Raw genomic sequence first — 19,222 nt, 5'->3', positions numbered from 1 at the left:
GTTTCCAGAATAAAAAATTCATGTCCTTAAACAAGAATAATCATGTCAGTAGTCCCTTGTATCACTGAAAATGACATCTAGGTTTCTGATGTATGCAGACCAGGCAAGGAGATCAAAATACTAATGTGCAGGTCTTGTCATTGAGGGAGGCAGCATAGTGTAGGGGTCCCGAGCACAGGCTTTGGCTCCAGGTACTTGTTCTGGGTTCAAATGTTCGGTCCACCACATTCTCCCTGTGTGATCTTGGTCAAGTCTCTTAATCCCCCTATGCCTCAGTTTCCTCCTCGGTAAAAATGGAAATAACTGTACCTCCTTCTGAGGGTTTTTATCAGTCTTAAATGGGTTAAATTTATAAAGATTTAGGTTATAGCCTGGCACATATACATGTTCTTGCAGTGACTGATAAGTATCTATTTGTAAATCTGTCTATCCACCCATCTCTACCCATCTTCAACATTAATTTTTTTCATGTAGCATCCTTACCTTTGCAGCACTGGCGTACCCTAAAGTACTTTCTCCTAAATTGCAACACATTTATTTTTCATGTTTCATGTAGAGTCTGTTTTCCATCTTTATATCTTCCTGTTTTTCTGTATTATACAATATTCCTGTGATGAACATTGGGGGTGTTATGCATATGTAATTTCTTACTTTCCCGGGGTACTTTAAATAACTGCATTTATTTACTTTAGAAAACGATATGATAGATTACGTCAGCCTCATCAATGAAGTGTGCGAGGAGGCAAAAAGTGCAGGTGACAGGGAGCTACAGGCCGAGTTCTTAATGCAAGCTGTAATCATTGGCCTCCAAGAAAAGCATCTAAAGGCAGACATCATAACCAACCTTCAGGTAGGAAGGAAACCTCGGGCACATTGATATTTAGCTACTGATTCTGATTAGAACAAAAGGAGAGAATCTTAAATTCCATTAGGTGCTAAATGCATAACAGTTTGGCCAGCTCTTGTTTCAGTGAATTGGAAATGGGACTATCAAAAGGAATAATTTTATTTTAATAGGCGATAATACATTTGCTTGAAGAAAGTGAATTTATTTCTCCTCGATCTCATTTAACCCTGGTGAGAAGCATGCTTTTGCTGGATGACTTAACAAAAGCCGAGAAATTCAAGGAAACTCCTTTAAAAACAGAAAAATTACATTTGTTGATTCAGTCTCACAACATTCTTATTGAACAGGTGAGCATGCTTTTGTGTCCTCAAGACTTGGAAACTTATTTTTCTATCTTCTTATTCCAAACTATGTTAGCTAGTTACTAACTACAATGTTCCTTCTACAGATGCTAACTTTTGGGGAGACAATTGAATTTCCTTTATCAAACACTGACTATGCAAGTCCATTACAGCCTTTGAAAAATATCTATCTTCCTCATGTCATGTTATTGGCCAAAACAAAAATGAGAATTGGTAAGAACACTTAAACCTATATTAGTCTCAAGTCGCTGATGAAAAATTTTTATTTTCAGGCAGGTTGTCATAGGAGTGCATTAAAATGGGGCAATATTTATGAATACCTAGGCTCCGTTTATTTTAACAAATAGTTTTTGATTATTTACCATGTGCCAGACTCTGTGTGAGGTCCTGGGAAGTTACTGGAGATTAAATGGATATAGTCCCTGATCTTAGTGTGGGAGACAGAAATAAGCAAGTAAACAAACCATATGGAGAAGTGCATATTATATTATAAATATTAACATTTGTAAAATATTTCTAAAATTTTGTAAACATTTATAAAATTTGATAAGATAAATATTGTATAAAATAAAATGTTTATTTGATAACTACCAGACAGAAAATCGATGAGGATATAGAAAGCTTATGTATGGTACTGAATTATGTATAGGTATGTAGTTATAAATCGTGGTCAGTTTTATGAAAGATGTGGATGAATTCTGCTGATAAAGAATAGTGAAGGGAGCGATGCCTATTTAAGTAGAGTCATTGGGGCAGAGCACTCTGGGGAAGTGGTATTTAACCCTAAACCTTAAATTGCAAGTGACTGGTTCTGCACGGTAGAGGCAGAGAGAGCCTTGAGTTGTATGTAGGTTCTGAGGTCCAGGACACGCTTGACCTAGTCTAGAACTTTGGGAAACCAGTGCAGCCTGATGAGAGTGGACTAGGAGCCGCCTCATGGGAGGAGGCGAGCTGGGATGGTTTATGTTTCAGAAGATTACCCTGGCTGCTGGGTGAAGACTAGATTGGGAGGGTAGCCTGGAGCCAGCCACAAGTGCGCCTAATGGGAGTTGTTGGAGCAGGAAGCAGGAGGCGTACAGCCCTTGGGAACCAAAGTGGAACCAGCCGGTGCTGTCCTCCTCAGGAGCTCACAGATTTTTCAAGCTTTCTCTGGGACACCGTCTCTGGTCTTTGACTCAAGGCTGCCTACCTCTAGCCCCCCAGCTTTTGCCCAGTTCAGAGGGCAGAAAACCTGGTAGCAGCTCTCTCTTCTAACCTATATTAATCCTGCCTTTTTAGTTTCTGTATGTCTGATGCTTTGACATCTGGGGCCCTGCTGACCAAGGAGGGACTTCCCAGGGCTAGCCAATTCCTAGAGATTAGCTGACCACTGTCCTGTAAGCATGCCTTTTATATGCAGATTATTCCAGAGCCCATCCTCTGAACCGTTATTGGGCTCCCTTATTGTCCTTTGTTGGGCTCTGCCATGCCAAGGCACGATTTTCCTGCCCTAATCACCCAGGGGACAAGTATCAGACTACTAGCAGAGCCCACTGAAATTATTCAAACTAGCCAGTCGTAAACCTGCTTGGCCTGCTTACCCTAACCTGGTCAGCCCCTCCTAAAATCCAGAATAAATGTTCTTGGCCACATTCTCCCCTTGCTCCTGCCTGACTCATGTGCTTTCCTCTTTGGGGTGGTGTGCCCCATCCTCTTGGGAAGTGTAAGTAACAGACTGTCTTTTCAGTGGTAGTTGTCCCCTGGCCTGCTGACCTCATCACACCTGAGCAGTAATAAAACCTACATTTTGAAACATTACCCTTCACCTCTTGGGGCCCATTTGCCTCCTGTCCCGGCGGCTGCTCAGTTTAGGCTGACGGTTAGACTAGGATGGAGAAGGGAGGGCAACAGAGGTGTGGTCAAATCACCATCTGTCCAGAATCTTCTCCCTTCTGCTCCTCCCCCTCATGACTACTGGTTGTGATTAGTGTTACTATATGATTCATCATCATCATCATCAGAGAGGAATTTTGCTATTTTGGGTAAATTGCATCACCTCTACATTGCTGAGTTGCCTTATTTATGAAATTCGGCTGGCCTAGCTGACCTCTAGAATTCCGTCCAGCAATTTGATCCCAGGAGAGCTATTTTTGTGCACTTTTGGTCCACAGTTTTTGTTATATTATCAGTATATTCGATTGCTTCAAGAGCTTAAAGTACAGATTGTGTTAAATCAAATGTATTCTCTGCTTTCATGACTTCCTAATCTTGAAGATGTGTCACCACTCAGTGACAATGGTGCCACCATTTTTTAGACTCACTTGAGGCAGAACAGCTTGCTTTCTGTTATATTATATTAAATACAGACTTAAAAAACAAAACCAAAAGCAGATTTTCTGTCAAAATAACATCAGTTTCACAACTTCTTTTTCACAGAGTTGCTATTTATTGGAAACAGGAGCACTTCAATATTATGAAGCATAAAATCATCTGATCTGATGCTTTCTTGACAGTTCTCCTTTATAGTGAGCATATAGATTGCATCACAAGAATAGAGCCACTTAAGTAATTGTTTTTTCTTTGTGAAAGCCTCTGACAGAAAAAGGCACTTTGAGATTGTTTTTCTAAAACCAAAAATAAACATCATGGTTACTTGAGATGATTTTTCCAATTAATGGCTAAACCTTGAGCTTTCTCATAAGATGAAAAAGTAGATTACTGATTAATTGTATAATAGGAGTGAAGAAAGTTACAAGAATGATGCTGGGGAGTGGGGATGTAAGAGGGAACCAGTCACCATCTCTGCCCTCACAGAGGCTGTTATCCCGTTAGGGGGACAGCGAAAGGAAACTGTCGGTAATTTCTGTAACAAGTCTCTTCCTAATTTTCACAAAAATCTAGAAGACAATTCAAGTACTTTTATTATATATTAATACTTTATTATATATAATACATACTTCATATATAGTACATGAAGATACTTGTTATTGTCTTATATTAATAAGCAGCTGTAGTATAATTTGAAACAAGAAGTGAGACACATAAAAATAGGAGCTGTGTTGAAATATGAGGTTGTATTGGACAGATGATGTTAGCATATCCTTGCCTGGGATCCACTCACAACTGGTCACTGTCGGGGTGAAGAGCACGGACTCTGGAGGAAGATTTCTGTCCACTTTCTTTGGGCAGGTCACTTGAACTTCTCTGTGCTTCAGCTTCCTCTCTCATAAAGTGTGGTTAAGAAAAATACCAATCTCACAGGCTTGTTGTGGGATGAAGTGAGTATGTACCTTGTCAGAAGGGTACCTAGTTCGTTCTAACAGCTTTGTAGGTGGTAGCGATTCTCACTGTTCCATGCGGGGCCTCCTTGCTCTCCTGGGAGCACCCTGGAAGCAATGCTCAGTTTCTTCATCTCCATCTTCTCAGCAGCGTGCTACCAACCTGCCTTCTCCAGAGTCAGGGCTCCGTACTGTCTCCCTGGATAAGAGAGAGAGAAAGAGGGAGAGATATACTTTTTCCACCATCCTTCCTTTCATTTCTCAACTGAAAATTTATAAAAAGTTCTTGGTTTCTTGAAAACTCTTTGTAGGGCATAGCATTTTGGAATTGAGAAAATTTCAGAACCCAAAGGGACCTTAGATATTTTCTGGTTCTCCTGCCTCACTTTTCAGAGGAAGACACTCAAGACCCAAGAGGCATGTTGGGACTTGTTCAAGGCCTCAAATGACATGGTAGCACCAGTGACCAGCTTGAACCCACCACTTCAGCTGGGACCCAGCCGCTGTATCATTCTGCAATCCCACACTATCTTCCTGTTTATATTTCTCCACTGTGCTGTTGAACTTTCCCATCAATAAGTATTTTCCCCCATTGCCTTCTACTCTTTATCTCTACATTTTCCTTTTGTAAAATTACCAAAAGACAAGGCAATCATCAGCTGCCAGCCCCAACAGCCACATTCCCTGGGAAGGCTTCCCTAGCCTTTCTGGGGTCTGGGCGAAGGCCCCTGTAACCTGCCACCACGTTGCCCTGTGCTTTCCCTGCTACATAGTTGACCACACAGTATTTTAATTGCTACTCAGGACATTCTCATTCCCCATTAAACACTAAGCTCCACCATCTGACTCTTGTCATAGTTTAGAGTGTGGGTCCTGGAGCCTGACTTGCCTCAGTTCTAATCACAGCCCAGCTACTTACTAGTCACGTGACGTTGGGCAAATTACTCAAACCTCGCTCTGCCACTGCTTTCTCTCCTCTGTAAAAGGAGTGTACTAATGAAATCCAGCTGGAGTTGGGAGGATTACATGAGAAAATGCTTAAGTCCTTGGGAGGGTACCTGGATTGTAGAAAGCACTTAATAAACCTGAGCTCTTATTTTTCTCTGTTCTCATTTTTTTTTCCAGTGCCTCCTATTTTATCCAGCACTTGGAAAATACATGCTAAATCGATGTCTGTCTGTCTGTCTGTCTGTGAGCGCATACAGATTAAATCTAATGCCTCTTCAACAATACAGCAGTCCTTCATTATGTTAAGTGATGATGGGACCACACAAGAAGTATAGCACATGGCCCTTATCCAAATAGCTTTTTCCATCTAGTTGCAATGACAAAATATGCATAGCAAGCAACCGCTAATAGAGCTGAATAGAAACAAAATTACTGCCTATTAATATATGCAAATTTTTATTGGGAACAATATAAAACTTCATAAAACTTCCAGATGTTTCCCTGCTAACAGCCTCATCTTAGGAACACAGTTGTTTTGTAGAACATAATGAAATTTTAGAACTGAAAGAGACTGGAGAAATTATCCTTCATTTTAAAAATGAGAAAATGTCAAAATTTATCAAAGATAAAGTTGCGAAGGACAACTGTTATAGTTCATTGAAATATTTGGGTACTGAGTTTTAAGAAAATATTTCTTAGATACTAAAAAGTAAAAACTACCAGAGTTCTTAATAGAACTGGCGGTGAGAGAGGTCTGGTAACTTGGAGGCTTGTTATGAACAACCTATTCCTTGTAGGACATACAATGGCCAAACAAGTATCTTATACCAGTAAAAAGAAGGATCCCTCGAAGTGGTTCCCTGCCCTTCATCTTTTTGAAATAGCACTGAAGCTCTGTCAGGTATCAGCAACAGAAGAACATGAGGTGGAAGCTGAAATTCTTTTTCAGAAAGGTAAGATGTACTTGGGGTCAGAACTATGATAAAAGTTTGTGGGATTTTTTTTTTCCGATTAACAATAGACTTCTTGAAAACCTGGTCAGTGACTATAAAAAATACAGATTTTACAAAGGGCTTAGTGATGCAAAGACATTGGTACCTCTGCCAGACTTAGTCTGGGATAAAGAGAACATTGCTTATTTTAAGTTTATATCAAGAAAGGGGAGAGAAAGTGCTACTTCTTAGTTTCTTTTATGATTACAATTGACCCTCCTTAAGCAAAATTTCGTGTTTGACTCAAAAATGTCATCATTGGCCAATTAGCTATAAATATTGTTTCTTAAATAATGCTTGGAAGACATTTTTTATGCATAATTTCATTGCTTAGCTAGGCATTTTAGTTAATTTCTACAAAAGATACAAACCCATTTAAATCAAGTGGCTATAGCACACCTATATTTATATCTTATGTACAATACATATTTGCATAATACATTCATATAATTTTATTGTGGCTATTTTCACCATGAGAAGAGTGATGATGATGATTGCTATCATTTATTGATCATCTACTAGATGCAAGGCCCTGTAGTAGCCAGTATTTAACATCTCATATTGCTAATTCTTACAATAGCTCTATAGGATATGCATGGCCAATCCTAGTTGACGGATGAGGAAAATGAGGTACAGTCTGGTTGAGTAACTTTCTCTAGGACAGCAGCTACTAAATGATAGTACCTAGAGGTGAACTTAACACTGGGAGGCTTTGTGCCGTATCCACATGCTGCATGAAAACTGTGAATCATTTTCATAGTGATAAAAGATTTCCCTTTCTTGCCCTTTTGGCTACAGAAGTGCCATTCCAGTGAAGGCTGTGGCTCACCATGAGGTCTGAGAGCTGTGCGAGCCCTAAAGCATTTGCATCATTTGTGATTGTTTTCGAGTGTTTGTTGACTTTTTAGGATTTATTTTAACAGAGTTGTTTTCTATGATATCTGTAATACTAGACAGAGGAAAGAGGACGTGGATGTAGACAAAGGGAATGAGCCCTACAGAGGAAAGGAAAGTGCAGAGTAAGGAATAGAAAAATAAGATAAGAACATTTGTGTCTGGCAGCCAAAGGAGGCTTTGACTCAATGTTGCTAACTAAAGGCAGGGCGAGCCTGCAGACTCATGGGGAAGGAAGCAAAAGATCTTCCACTGTTAGCTGACCTTACAGCAAAACAGCAGACAGATGGGCAAAAAGGCCAGCACCTCCAGTTTTCTGAAGTTCCAGCATGAAATATTTATTCTGAAGTTCTAAATGATAGAAAAAGGAAAGACCATTTTTGTATGTTTTTTTTTATTCTTTCAGGCAAAATAGAACGTCAAATATTGATGGAAGAGAAATCTCCAAGTTTACAACTTGAGAGTTTATTTGAAGCTATACAGCTAAGCTTGAGAAATGATCAAAACTCAGGGTAAAGAAAAAAACTTTCCATCATTATAACAGTATATGTTTGGATTTAAGCCCCATGTTTTTGTAGTGCATTGAACATTCAAGGCTGGGATGACTGGGAGACCCCCTTCCCGCCGCAGGACTCATTCACTGGGGTCCCTTGTCCAACAGGCTTACTGACTTCCTCTTCAAGATTGTTGACCCTGGCTCTGACCCAAGGCCTTGTTTACAGTGATGGTTGATGATGGCAGTTATCAGGGTGGCATACTGGACTGTGAATTTGCTTCTAGTCTTTACTCACATCGACCTTCTGCCTGTCCCAGGATTCTAGCAGCCTCCCATGGATGTGAAATTGTATCTAGAAAGGATTTATGTGGATGTTCTTCTGTCAACAGGACCAGGGCTGGCCAACTTAATTCTCTATAAAAATCATTTTAAGATTGAGAATAAGCCACCCTTACTACAACTATACTGATTTAAATGGCCCCAACAGACAGGTTTGATAGTGAATACACAAACCTAACCCATACCAAATCACCACTTTCTGCATAACTGTGTGTGTCTCTTTCCATTTTAATTAGTGTAGGAGGATAGAAAGAGAGATCTGCTTTGTGAGGCAGATTCCTTCAGCCCTCATGTTCACTTCTTTAGTGCTTTGTGGGCTGGACTATTCTAGAATGGTCCTGATGCTGGGCTTCAGAGCAGTCATGTCATGGAGCGTTGCCAGCACAGGACAGGGTAGAATGTCTCTTCAAGAGCTTCCAATTTTACTAGGGAGGAAGGTACTGGTGTCTATGCCAAAAGTGCTATGAAAAGAAGGTGTGAGTTTGGGACAGACACTGTTTTTTTCTATTTTTCCCTTTCATTAGCTCAGAAATTATGGAAAATGATGCAAAATGATTACAAATGGTGAAGCTATTTAATAAGTACAATGTTATTTAATTTTAGGTTGATAAGAGACTCCTACTTAGAAATGGCCCTGTTATTTTTACATATGAGGAGGCCAAAAAACAAACTTTCAATATCACCATTAACACTTAAGGTAATGAACTATTTTATTAGAAATCTTAAGTTAATTATCTTTGAACTTGCTATTTTGGTAACTCTGTGCTATAGAACTAATGAGACTGATTTTCCTGTATGACTTGGAGAAATTAATTCATTACTTTATAGTCACACTGATGTTTAGATACTTCTTTGGGTATTTTATATAAGGCTCTGGAAATAGAGTTCATGTGGACATTTTTACCTGTTAAAATGTTATACATGAAATGTAGGTGTGTGTAAATACTCTAAGGTATTAGTATTAATCAGGAAATTACAAGAAATGATATACTGGTTAAGCAGATGGACAAGTAAGATTTTCATCCCTGATATGGTGTACAAACAGATCACCTTTAGATAGAGTCATTCATTTATTCATCAACATGCCTATTGAACATCTACTATGACCCAGACAATATTCTGGAAGGTTATTAAACGTGATTAAGACAAACTTAGTCCTTGTTCTCATGGAGCTTCTTACCTTTTTAGTAGAGGGAGACAGGCAATAAACCAGTAAAGGAAGAAGCACGAGGAAGAAAGGTGGGAGGGAGGGAGGGGAGAGAAGGAAGGGGGGATGATTTAGGTGGTGAAATGGGGGATTAGGACAGAACTTGGGTTGGTGGGACTGTGAATGATTCTGTTGGGAAGACATACGGTTCAAGGTGGGATTTGTTGGATGAGGAGAGTTGCAGAGGCATGTCATCTGCATCATGCATCTGTCTAGAGCAGTGCTTCCAAACTAGGGGGCAGAGGCATCTCTGGGGATCCTGTGAAAATGCAGAATCTGATTTGGTAAGTTGGGGCTGGGGTCTTGAGGTTTGGCATTGCTGAGGAACTCCAGGGTGATGCTGTTGCTGCTGGTCTGGGGGCCACACTTGAATTCCAGGGTTCTAGACTGAGGGAGAGCCTGTGGGCAGGATGTGGGTGCATTGGAGATATATGAGCCCAGTAACGTTTAGTTTTTACTTTTTAAATTTCAGTAGGCTTTTTATAATTCATCCCAATTAAGTAATCCTTTGACCCACCAAGAGATTTTTCCAGAAAATTTCGGTGTCAAATCTTTAATTTTTGAGACAACATAGACTTGATTTAAAACCTTTAGGCAAACAGGCTTTCAGTCAGTTGAATTATTCATATGGTAGCTACTTAGGTGGATATAGCAGCTATTATTTTATTTTATTTTTTATCAAGACGATTACATAGAAAACTTTTTCTGGTGTGATAAACATGTTTATTTCTAGTAAGAGAAAACAAAAATCTTTGTTTCCATGGCAAGTAACAATGCAAATTAATAGGATGCTAGGATAATAATATATCACCTTTTTGGCCTTGACTAGAGAAGTAAGAGCTTGAATAAGGTAGAATTTGAATGAAAAAAAATAGCATAATTCCATACAATGTCACATTATTTTTTGTGTGACATAATATCAATATTTTAGCAAGTCATACAATTACTAGAAGGACAGAAAACAGCCAAAGACAAACAAGAATTTATCCAGACATATTCAACCTTTAAAATACCACATTAGAAGTTTGTCCTAATAAAGACAATGCTTTATAAACTCTTAAAAGAAAGCACTATTGCTTCACTTTTATGGAGAATCCACATAGCAGAGTGACCAGGGCACTGGTTTGGGTTTGAATCCTAGCTTCATGACATACCCGCAGGGTGACTGGGGCCTTTCTAAGCCTAGTTTTCTCATCTGTGAGATGGAGATGAGGATTCTGACCTCTTAGAGTAGGTTGGAGAATTAAACAAGATAATGGACATGGCACATAATAAGTACTCAAAAAAGAGGGATGCACTGTTCTCTGTCAATATATGACTTTGGCTAAACATTCCCATTTTATCTTTCTAGAGTATTTTGTATATAGTAGGTATTCAATAATTTTTTTTTTTAGTTAAATGGAATTGACTATTTCATGAACATGTATTCATTCATTAACCAAATACTTACTGAGTGCCTAATGTATGCCAGGCATGTTACTCTCTTTCTCTGAGAAGCACAGAGGAGCAAGGGAGAGAAATAATTGTATCAAAATCTAATGAGGACTGTAATCAAGATATGTCAAAGTAGAAAAGTGGAGCAAAGTGGGAACTAATTTTGCTTTGGGGGAATGCTGGGAGAAAGTTTTACAGATGAGATGAATTTTGAAGAAGGACTAGAAATTTTCCAAGTAGTCAAGCAGGAGGAAAATAGTTCAAAGAAAGAGATTAGCAAGCACACATACTAAAAATAGATTTATTGAGGTACAATTTACATTCATGAAATTAACCTGTTTTAAGAGTGCAGTTCACAGATGTTTAGTAACTTTACAGAGCTGTGGAGCTGGCATCACCATCCAGTTTTAGAACATTCCCATTATTCCAGCAAGATCCCTAGTACCCATTTGCAGTCCCTAGCCCCAAGCAACCATTAATTTGTTTTCTATCTCCATAGATTGGCCTTCTCTGGATATTTCATATAATGGAATTCCATATAAACGGAATCATACAATATATAGTCTTCTGTGACTACTGCTTTCACTTGGCGTTATGTTCTTGAGGTTTGCCTATATTTTAGCGTGTAACAGCAGTTTGTTCCCTTTGATTGCTGACTAGTAGTCCCTTTTTTGGATATATAGTATTTTCTTGGCCCATTCAACAGTTGATGGATATATGAATTGTTTCCACTTTTTGGATATTTTGATTAACGCTGCTTTGAACATTTATATACAAGTTTTTAAGTGAACATATGTTTTCAATTCTCTTGGGTGTATATCTAAGAATGGAATTGCTGGATCATATGTTAACTCTATGTTTAGCCTTTTGATGATCTGTCAGATTGTTTTTGAAAGTGCCTGTACCAGTGAATAAGAGTTGCAGTTTAAAAAAAAAAAAAAAAAGAGTTGCAGTTTTTCCACAGCCTAGCCAACACTTGTTATTATCTATATTATTGATTGTAGCCATCCTAGTGGTTATGAAGTGTATCTCACTGTGGCTTTGGTGTGCATTTCCCAGCTATCTATATTGAGATCTTTTCATGTGCTTACTGATCATTTCTGTATCTTCTTTGGGGAAATGTTTATTCAGATCTTTTGCCCATAACCTAAACTGTCTTTTTTTTAATCACAAGAGTTTTTAAAATGTATATTCTAGATTCAAGTCCTTTATCAGATATTTGATTTGCAAATATTTCCTCCAGTTGGTGGCTTGTCTTTTCATATTGTTAATAGTGTCTTTGGAGACAAAGTTTTAAATTTTAATGATTCCAGTTTATCATTTTTCTTCTTTTATATATTGTGCTTTTGGTTGCATATCTAAGAATTCTTTGCCTAACCCCAGGTGTTGAAGATTTTCTTCTATGTTTTCTTTTAGAGGTTTTATAGTTGTAGCTTTTACATTTAAGTATGATCCATTTTGAATTAATCTTTGTGTAAAGTGTATAAAGATCTAAATTCTTTTGCACATAGATATCCAACTGTCCCAGTACCAGTTGTTCAAGAGACTGTCTTTTCTTCATTGAATATCCTTGGCACACCATTGTCAAAAGTTAATTATCTTAAATGTAAATGTTTATTCCTAGACTCTTGATCCTATTCCATGATCTACAAGTCTACCTTTATAGGAGTATCCACCCTTTTGGTTATTGTAGCTTTCAGTAAGTTCTGAAATTGGAAAGTACCTGTCCTCCAACTATGTTCTTCCTTTCCAAAATCATTTTGGCTACTTTGAGTCCTTTGCATTTTTAGATACATTTTAGGAGCTGCTTTGTCAATTTCTGTAAACAGAATTTTGGTAGAGATTGTGTTAAATCTGTAAATCCATTTGGGGACAATAGCCATCTTAACAATATTGAATCTTCCAATTCATGAATATGAACTGTCCCTTCATTTATTTAGATATTAATTTCTCTCAATAATGCTTTTTACTTTTCAGTGTACAAATTTTGTACATTTTTGTTAAGCTTATCTCTTTTGTGAGTGGAATATTTTCTTCATTTCATTTTCAGATTGCTCATTGATGATACATAGAAATACAATGAATTTATGAGTATTGAGTTTTGTGTCCTATGATCTTGTTATGCACATTTATTAATTCTAGAGGTGTGTATGTATGTGTGTGTCTTGGGATTTCCTACATATAGGATCATGTTTTCTGCAAACAAATACAATTTTACTTCTTCATTTCGAATCTAGATGCATTTTCCTCTTTTTCTTGTTTGTTTGCATGAGCTAGAATCTCATTCGCAGTGTTAAACACCTTCTCCATCTAAAAAAAAAAATACTCTTTATATTCTTCTCTGTCCACATTTTTCCATTCTGAACTCAAGTCCAACCTTCTTAATAAAGTCTCCCTCTCAATTCAAAATGAACTTGTTTTAAAATGTCTGTGTCACTAATTGTTCTTACATTGTAATTATTTAATGCTATTATGTATTCTTCATTTAATGTCTGTTAGTCTTGTTTCCAGAATTTAAGTAAATTGCCCAAACTTACATAGCCAGTAAGTTGGCAAGGGCTACCCCAGAACCCAAGTGGTTTCATTACAGCTAATGAGTAGAGTCTTCATATCTTGGGACAGGGCTGTGTTGCTTAGATTCTCCATAGGCACACTTCTCCGGGTTTCATCTACTTCCAACCAATCTTAGCACTTGATCTAGGTCAGGCCACATTTGCACATTGTATTCCTTGCTCTGGCATCAGCATTATTCATTGACTTTCTTTTTCCTTGTTATTGAAGTAAAAGAAAGATATCTTTTGTTATTGTTTGTTTTATTCTGCAATCTTATTGAAGATTAAATTGGCCAAAATATGAACATCAAAAAATTAGAACCAAGCAGTCTAATTGAATAGTTTTTTCCAGATTAGTTAAATCTTAAGAATTGACTATTAATGCTTATTTTAGTTATCTTTAAAAATGTAAAACAGGCAGATACTATGTTACTAGTGGAGTTTCTATTAACTTTTGTAGCATGGACTTTCTTATGTTTAAAAAACTGAACACACACAAAACACAAAACTGAACACACACACAGTAAAAATTATCTCCATTCATTGTTACTTTTGCTATTCTGTGGAACTTTATGATTACATTGTCCCTTTAACAGTTTCCCAGTTGAAAAGATGATAGCAAATACCTATCAAAAATCTTAAGTAATGTTCTTATTTCTGACATCCCTATACACAATCAATTCAACTTATAAATCCTCTATTAAAATGGCAAATATCATTTTAAGTAAATACTTTCCTTAAAATGCCATTTGTGTTTATTTTATTGTTATTCAAATAATACATGCTCATTATAAAAAACTAGAAAAGATGATAAAAATAATCACCCTTAAAACCCAGGATAATGGGTGTTAATAACTTTCTCTGCTTGTATATACAGGGAGTATATGTGTGTACATGTCTTTTTAGAAATAGGATCATATTTTGCATACTATTCTGTAACCCCCACTTTTCTTTCTCCAATATGCTTTGAGCATCTTTTTCATGTCAATAGATACGTATACATTATTTTTTTTATATTATTATTCTTAATGGCTACATAGTGTTCCACTGAAATGTCATCTTCAGAGGATGAGAAAATTAATCATGGAACTTCACGATATCTTTATCTTTATCATAATGCATGTACTATATTTTTTAGGCTTCTACCAGAAGGCATAGTTCTATTAAAGAACCAATAGTAAATAAATTTGAAATGTACAGTTCACTGGCCTGGATTGTGATAAGAGCTGCTGCCCAGGTTGGTGTGATTTTTATTTAATCTTTTTCTTCACTGTCCTATCCATATCCTCTACTACCAGCTGTTAGGGTAGCACAACGTATCTGTGAGAGAAAGGAAAATTCACATTCTTTCGGATTTATGCTGGTGATGTTTCTTGGGAAGATTAGAAATGCTCCTTATATACATAATGTTTTTAATCTTTATTAGCCAGACCTGGCTTTGTTTGTTTCAGCTTTCCTTTAATGAGGGTACTGGCAGATACATATGTGCACATTTTGACATTTTGGCAAATATCTGTTGTAGCTAGGTGAGAGAGCCTATTTAAAGTGGCTCATACATTAATTAAATTGTCAACAGTAATGATTTGTTTGACAATGATATATACTACATGTTGGGGATCACATGTTGTTTTCCAGATTATCTTTATTTTTTTCCCAATGTATATTGAATTTTATTTTATGAATTCACTTTTTCACATTATTTACCTAATGGATAATCTATGAATGAGAAAGGTTACATTTATGGATTCTGATTATGTATTAATTTTAGGCCAGTGAAGCTGTGTTGGAAATTAATCTACTTATTGGAAAGAAGAATGCTAGAACCGATAAAGTTAGCCAAGGGGCATTACCAAATATCCCAGAATTTGCCACCGTGGATCTTCTGTCTTCATACACAGATTATTTGCTTGGTATGTTTGAAATGTCTAGGCATTTTATAAAAACCAGATATATGTAATGTCCAATCAAGTGGCAAAGGTTTAATTGTGGTGATTTGTTGGGTTTTAGCTTAGAGAGGATAGTGGTGTGAAGAACCTCAGGAAGACGATAGGGTTCTTAAGGCCGAGCTGCCAAAACGAAGGGGGCATCATTTCCTTGTACGTATGTGCATGTTACTCAGTCAGCTCCTGCATTTCAGATGCAGGGCTATGTGACAAATGGTTTTCCCTTCTGTCTGCTTCTTTTCCAGTTCACAGATGTCAATGAAGCCTTTGAAAATATTTACTTGTGGCTCCTTTTCTGATCCTCTGAACTGTGTACTTGCTCTCGTAGTCTCATGTAGCTCTCTGTGCTTTTTCTTATATTTTAAATGTGTGTGTGTGTGTACATGTATGTGTGTCTGCATGCACACGGGTGTACATATTTGAGCTCTTTCTCTCATTAAACTATCATCAGCTTCCCGAGGGTAGGGACTTTATTTTGTTTGCTGCTGCAACCACAGAAAATCACACATTACTTGCACATTACAGGCAGTCATATTTGTTAAACGAATTAATGAATGAGAGGTTAGAATTTAAACTTGACCTCACTGCTATTTATTTTTTCTCATTTAGAACTCCTTTGTTAATTGTAAACTATAATCTAAACCTCTAAGTCAGATGAGCAGTAACATACTTAATGTTCATTTGTGTGTTTGTCCATTCATTCATTTGAAAAATATTTATTGAGTGCTCTTATGTCCTGAGCGTTTGGATGGGTTCTAAGAAGTAAGGTGCTAGAGTCTTACTTCCAGATTGACATTTCAGTAATAACCATAATTAATTTTCCTTGGCACCAGGTGAAGCATTGAGCCAAAGGGATGAAGAGTGGTACTTGAACCTGGTGGGGGTGGGAGTGTTCTTCCTAAAGCCTCTGAGAACATATCTGTAGGCAGCAGCTTAGTCTGTTGAAGTGTTAAGTCAACTTTAGCCAAAGGGTTAGTGTCTGAAACTCTCCCCTTCCTTGGCTTTCTTCCTTTCCAGCCTAAAAATGATTGCCCGAGGTTAAACCATTAGATGGGTTTTTTATGCCAAGGTATCATTTTCTTATTTTATTGCTTTAATGTCTGGTAGAATTTTACTTCATCAATTTCATCTAAAATGCTGTATTAACCAGTTATTACCCAAATTATGCTGTATGCCAAACAGCCCTAAAACTTAGTAGCTTACAACAAGAATTCATTATTTGACTTGTCTCATGTATTCTGCTTCATTCTGTAGGTTGAGTTCAGGTGTAGTTCATGTACATTTGTTGTGAAGCCCAGGCTGAAGAGGCCGTGGGTATTTGGGGCATGCTCTTCTCATACTGTACACCAGAGCAAAGGGGCCATGCTAGGTCACAGAAGCATACTCAAGGCCTCTCTCCACACCACATCCCATTGACCAGATGGCCAAGTCCAACAGCAGTGAGGAATGGAAATCTACTCTGCCTATAGAGAAAGGGAGAGGGGCATGAATGTTTGCTGAATGATAATCTAGACTACCATACATGACAAGTTCAATCTATGGCTGGTAGTGACCTAAGAAGAATTCTGAGTCGCTGCATGGAAAGACAGGAAAAGGTGTCCCAGTGATGTACTAATGTTGTCCCCCATCAGCACATGCTGTGAGGAACAGCACCCCTATCCAAGTGGTCTTAGTTGGTCAGTTGAGCAGGTAGTCTTCATCTTAGCTATGCTTCATGCTACAGTAGATGCTTTCTTTGCCTATTTCAGTGGTTTTCATAGCATATTTCAATTTTTAGTTTCTATTTTGTACCATTAGCACTCCTTTACTGTTTTACCATAATACTAATTTGAAATGACCGAATTTTGAAGTCCAACCTATTTTGCATTTTGCCTTGCCTTAAGGATAATAGTTTTGCCCTCCAGTATTTTCCTAGCAGACTGATAATTAATTCATGTTGGTGATTTCCCTTACTACGGTAGTCAGGTTCCCTCCTGACTGCTACAAATACCCAGATCCAAACATGTAACAAGGTCGGGTAAAACAGAACCAAAATTGTTTTATTTTATAGCTGAGCATGAAATCAGGAAAAGAAAATCTTAAGTTAACAAAGTAAAATGAGTGATTATAAGCAAGGGCTGAAGGTGAGGACCTCATTGGAGAGGAAACAGCTGGGGCTGGGACTTCGAATGGCTGGACAAAGAGGGAATCTGGAAGGAGGGCCCTGCAGGTAGGGAAGGTCAGAACCCAGCTAACTACATAGAACTGAGGTTCAGAGTGGACTTGTCTACAAATTGAGGACAAGAAACACGTTGCCCACTGGCTTGAGTAGATGCAGAGAAACATGCCAAGTGCCCGGTCAGGGCCAAAAATGAGCCACTTGGGAGAAGTCAGAACCCCACCTGAGATGGTAAGGTTGGAATTTCCACCACTGGAAAAATGCAGGGAAATTAGCATAAATACTGGCCCAGAACCAGTGAAGCCCATGCAGCAATGGCTGTGGCTGGAGGGAAACTGTGGCAGTGGAATGCCTCCCACAAAAGTTCTGAGGATAAACGTATAGTGCAGATTATACCTGGACAAATTCTGGCATCACTTTGGGATTATAAAGACAAAGAAAATAATTGTAAGCATCCAATCAGAAAAAGTGGCCTTTCTATAAAGAAGAAAAAATTGAACTGGTATTAATTTTTCTCCTATGACGTTAAAGACCAGACGACATTGGTCAAATATGTACAGAGGCTCCTTTTTTTCCTTTTAATTTCGTTCAGTTTCTTTACATAGGTAATTTATTCTCAAGAAGCAAAACTCCAAAGGGGTACCTGGGTGGCTCGGTCGCTTAAGCGTCTGACTCTTGGTTTTGGCTCAGGTCACGATCTCAGGCCTGTGGGATTGAGCCCCACATCGGGCTCTGCGCTGAGCACAGAGTCTGCTTCAGATTCTCTCTCCCTCTCCCTCCCCCATGCTCTCTCTCTCCACTCTCTCTCAAATAAATAAATAAAATCCTTAAAAAATAAAAATAAGTAAATAAAAACTCAAGAGACATCAAAGGGCATGGAGAGAAAGTCTTCCTTCTATCTTCTCTGAAAATAACTGAGTCCTCTGCAGAGGCAGTTGGTGTTGTCATTGTATTGGTGTCCTATTCCTGCTCTAAGAAACAACCACAATTTAGTGGCTTAAAACAACACAAGGTGTATCTTCCAGTTCAGGAGGTCAGAAGTCTAAAATGGGTCTCACTGGGCTAAAATTAAGGTGTGGGCAGAACTACATCCCTCTGGAGGCTTTAGGGGAGAATCTGTTTTGGCCAGCATGCTAGCTTATATGATAATAGGTTCACAAATATTGCTTTTTTTTTTTTTTTGGTTTACACTGTCCTAGTACACACATGCCCATTCTTTTATTGTCAACCTTTCTAAATCATCTTATTTTAAATATGCCTCTTAAATAGAACACAGAATTGGATTTTCTTTGTTTTAAAACTTGATAATATTTTTCTTTTTGGTAGTAGGCAACTTTAGCTAATTTAAATTAGTTGACATGAAAGGTATGTTTGGCATTATTTTGTATCATTTTACAATACATACATAATAAACTAGGAAACAAAAACAATAAAATGAGGTAATTTCAGGGGAAAAAACAATAAACTATTAGCCAACTTATTTAGGAAAATTAATTACAGTACAAAAAGGATAAATGCTAAGAGGAAGGTAATCACTGATATGGAGAAATTCAATTATTTGAGTTTTTTTCTGTTTATTTTGAAGCAAATAAATTTTAAAAACTTGGTAAAATGTATAATTTTGGAGAAAAATATAATTTACCCAAATTTACTTCAAAATACATTATATAAAAAATTAGGCAAATCTATTATTATAGAAGAAATAAGGTTACATTAGAAATTAAAATTGAAGTTTATTAATTAATTTTAAAAGAACAGTAATAAATCCATTAGAAGTTAGCATAAGTAGTATT

General features: G+C 37.5%; 1 protein-coding gene across 1 annotated transcript in view; it reads left to right on the top strand.

The window, feature by feature from the left end:
• CFAP54 (cilia and flagella associated protein 54) overlaps nt 1-19,222 on the top strand; it is a 290,017-nt gene that overhangs the window by 209,105 nt on the left and 61,690 nt on the right. Inside the window, exons 54-61 of the mRNA XM_025882575.2 lie at nt 693-850; nt 1,018-1,194; nt 1,296-1,422; nt 6,212-6,367; nt 7,707-7,812; nt 8,739-8,832; nt 14,467-14,565; nt 15,097-15,238. Coding sequence (XP_025738360.2) covers nt 693-850; nt 1,018-1,194; nt 1,296-1,422; nt 6,212-6,367; nt 7,707-7,812; nt 8,739-8,832; nt 14,467-14,565; nt 15,097-15,238 — 1,059 coding nt within the window. The remainder of the gene's footprint in view (nt 1-692; nt 851-1,017; nt 1,195-1,295; nt 1,423-6,211; nt 6,368-7,706; nt 7,813-8,738; nt 8,833-14,466; nt 14,566-15,096; nt 15,239-19,222) is intronic.

The sequence above is a fragment of the Callorhinus ursinus genome, unplaced genomic scaffold, assembly GCF_003265705.2.
Source record: "Callorhinus ursinus isolate GAN/ISIS: 27379988/994484 unplaced genomic scaffold, GSC_fseal_2.0 scaffold14, whole genome shotgun sequence".
NCBI lineage: Eukaryota > Metazoa > Chordata > Mammalia > Carnivora > Otariidae > Callorhinus > Callorhinus ursinus.
The sequence above is the reverse complement of the archived record's forward strand: the minus strand, read 5'-3'. Positions and strand labels throughout refer to the sequence as shown.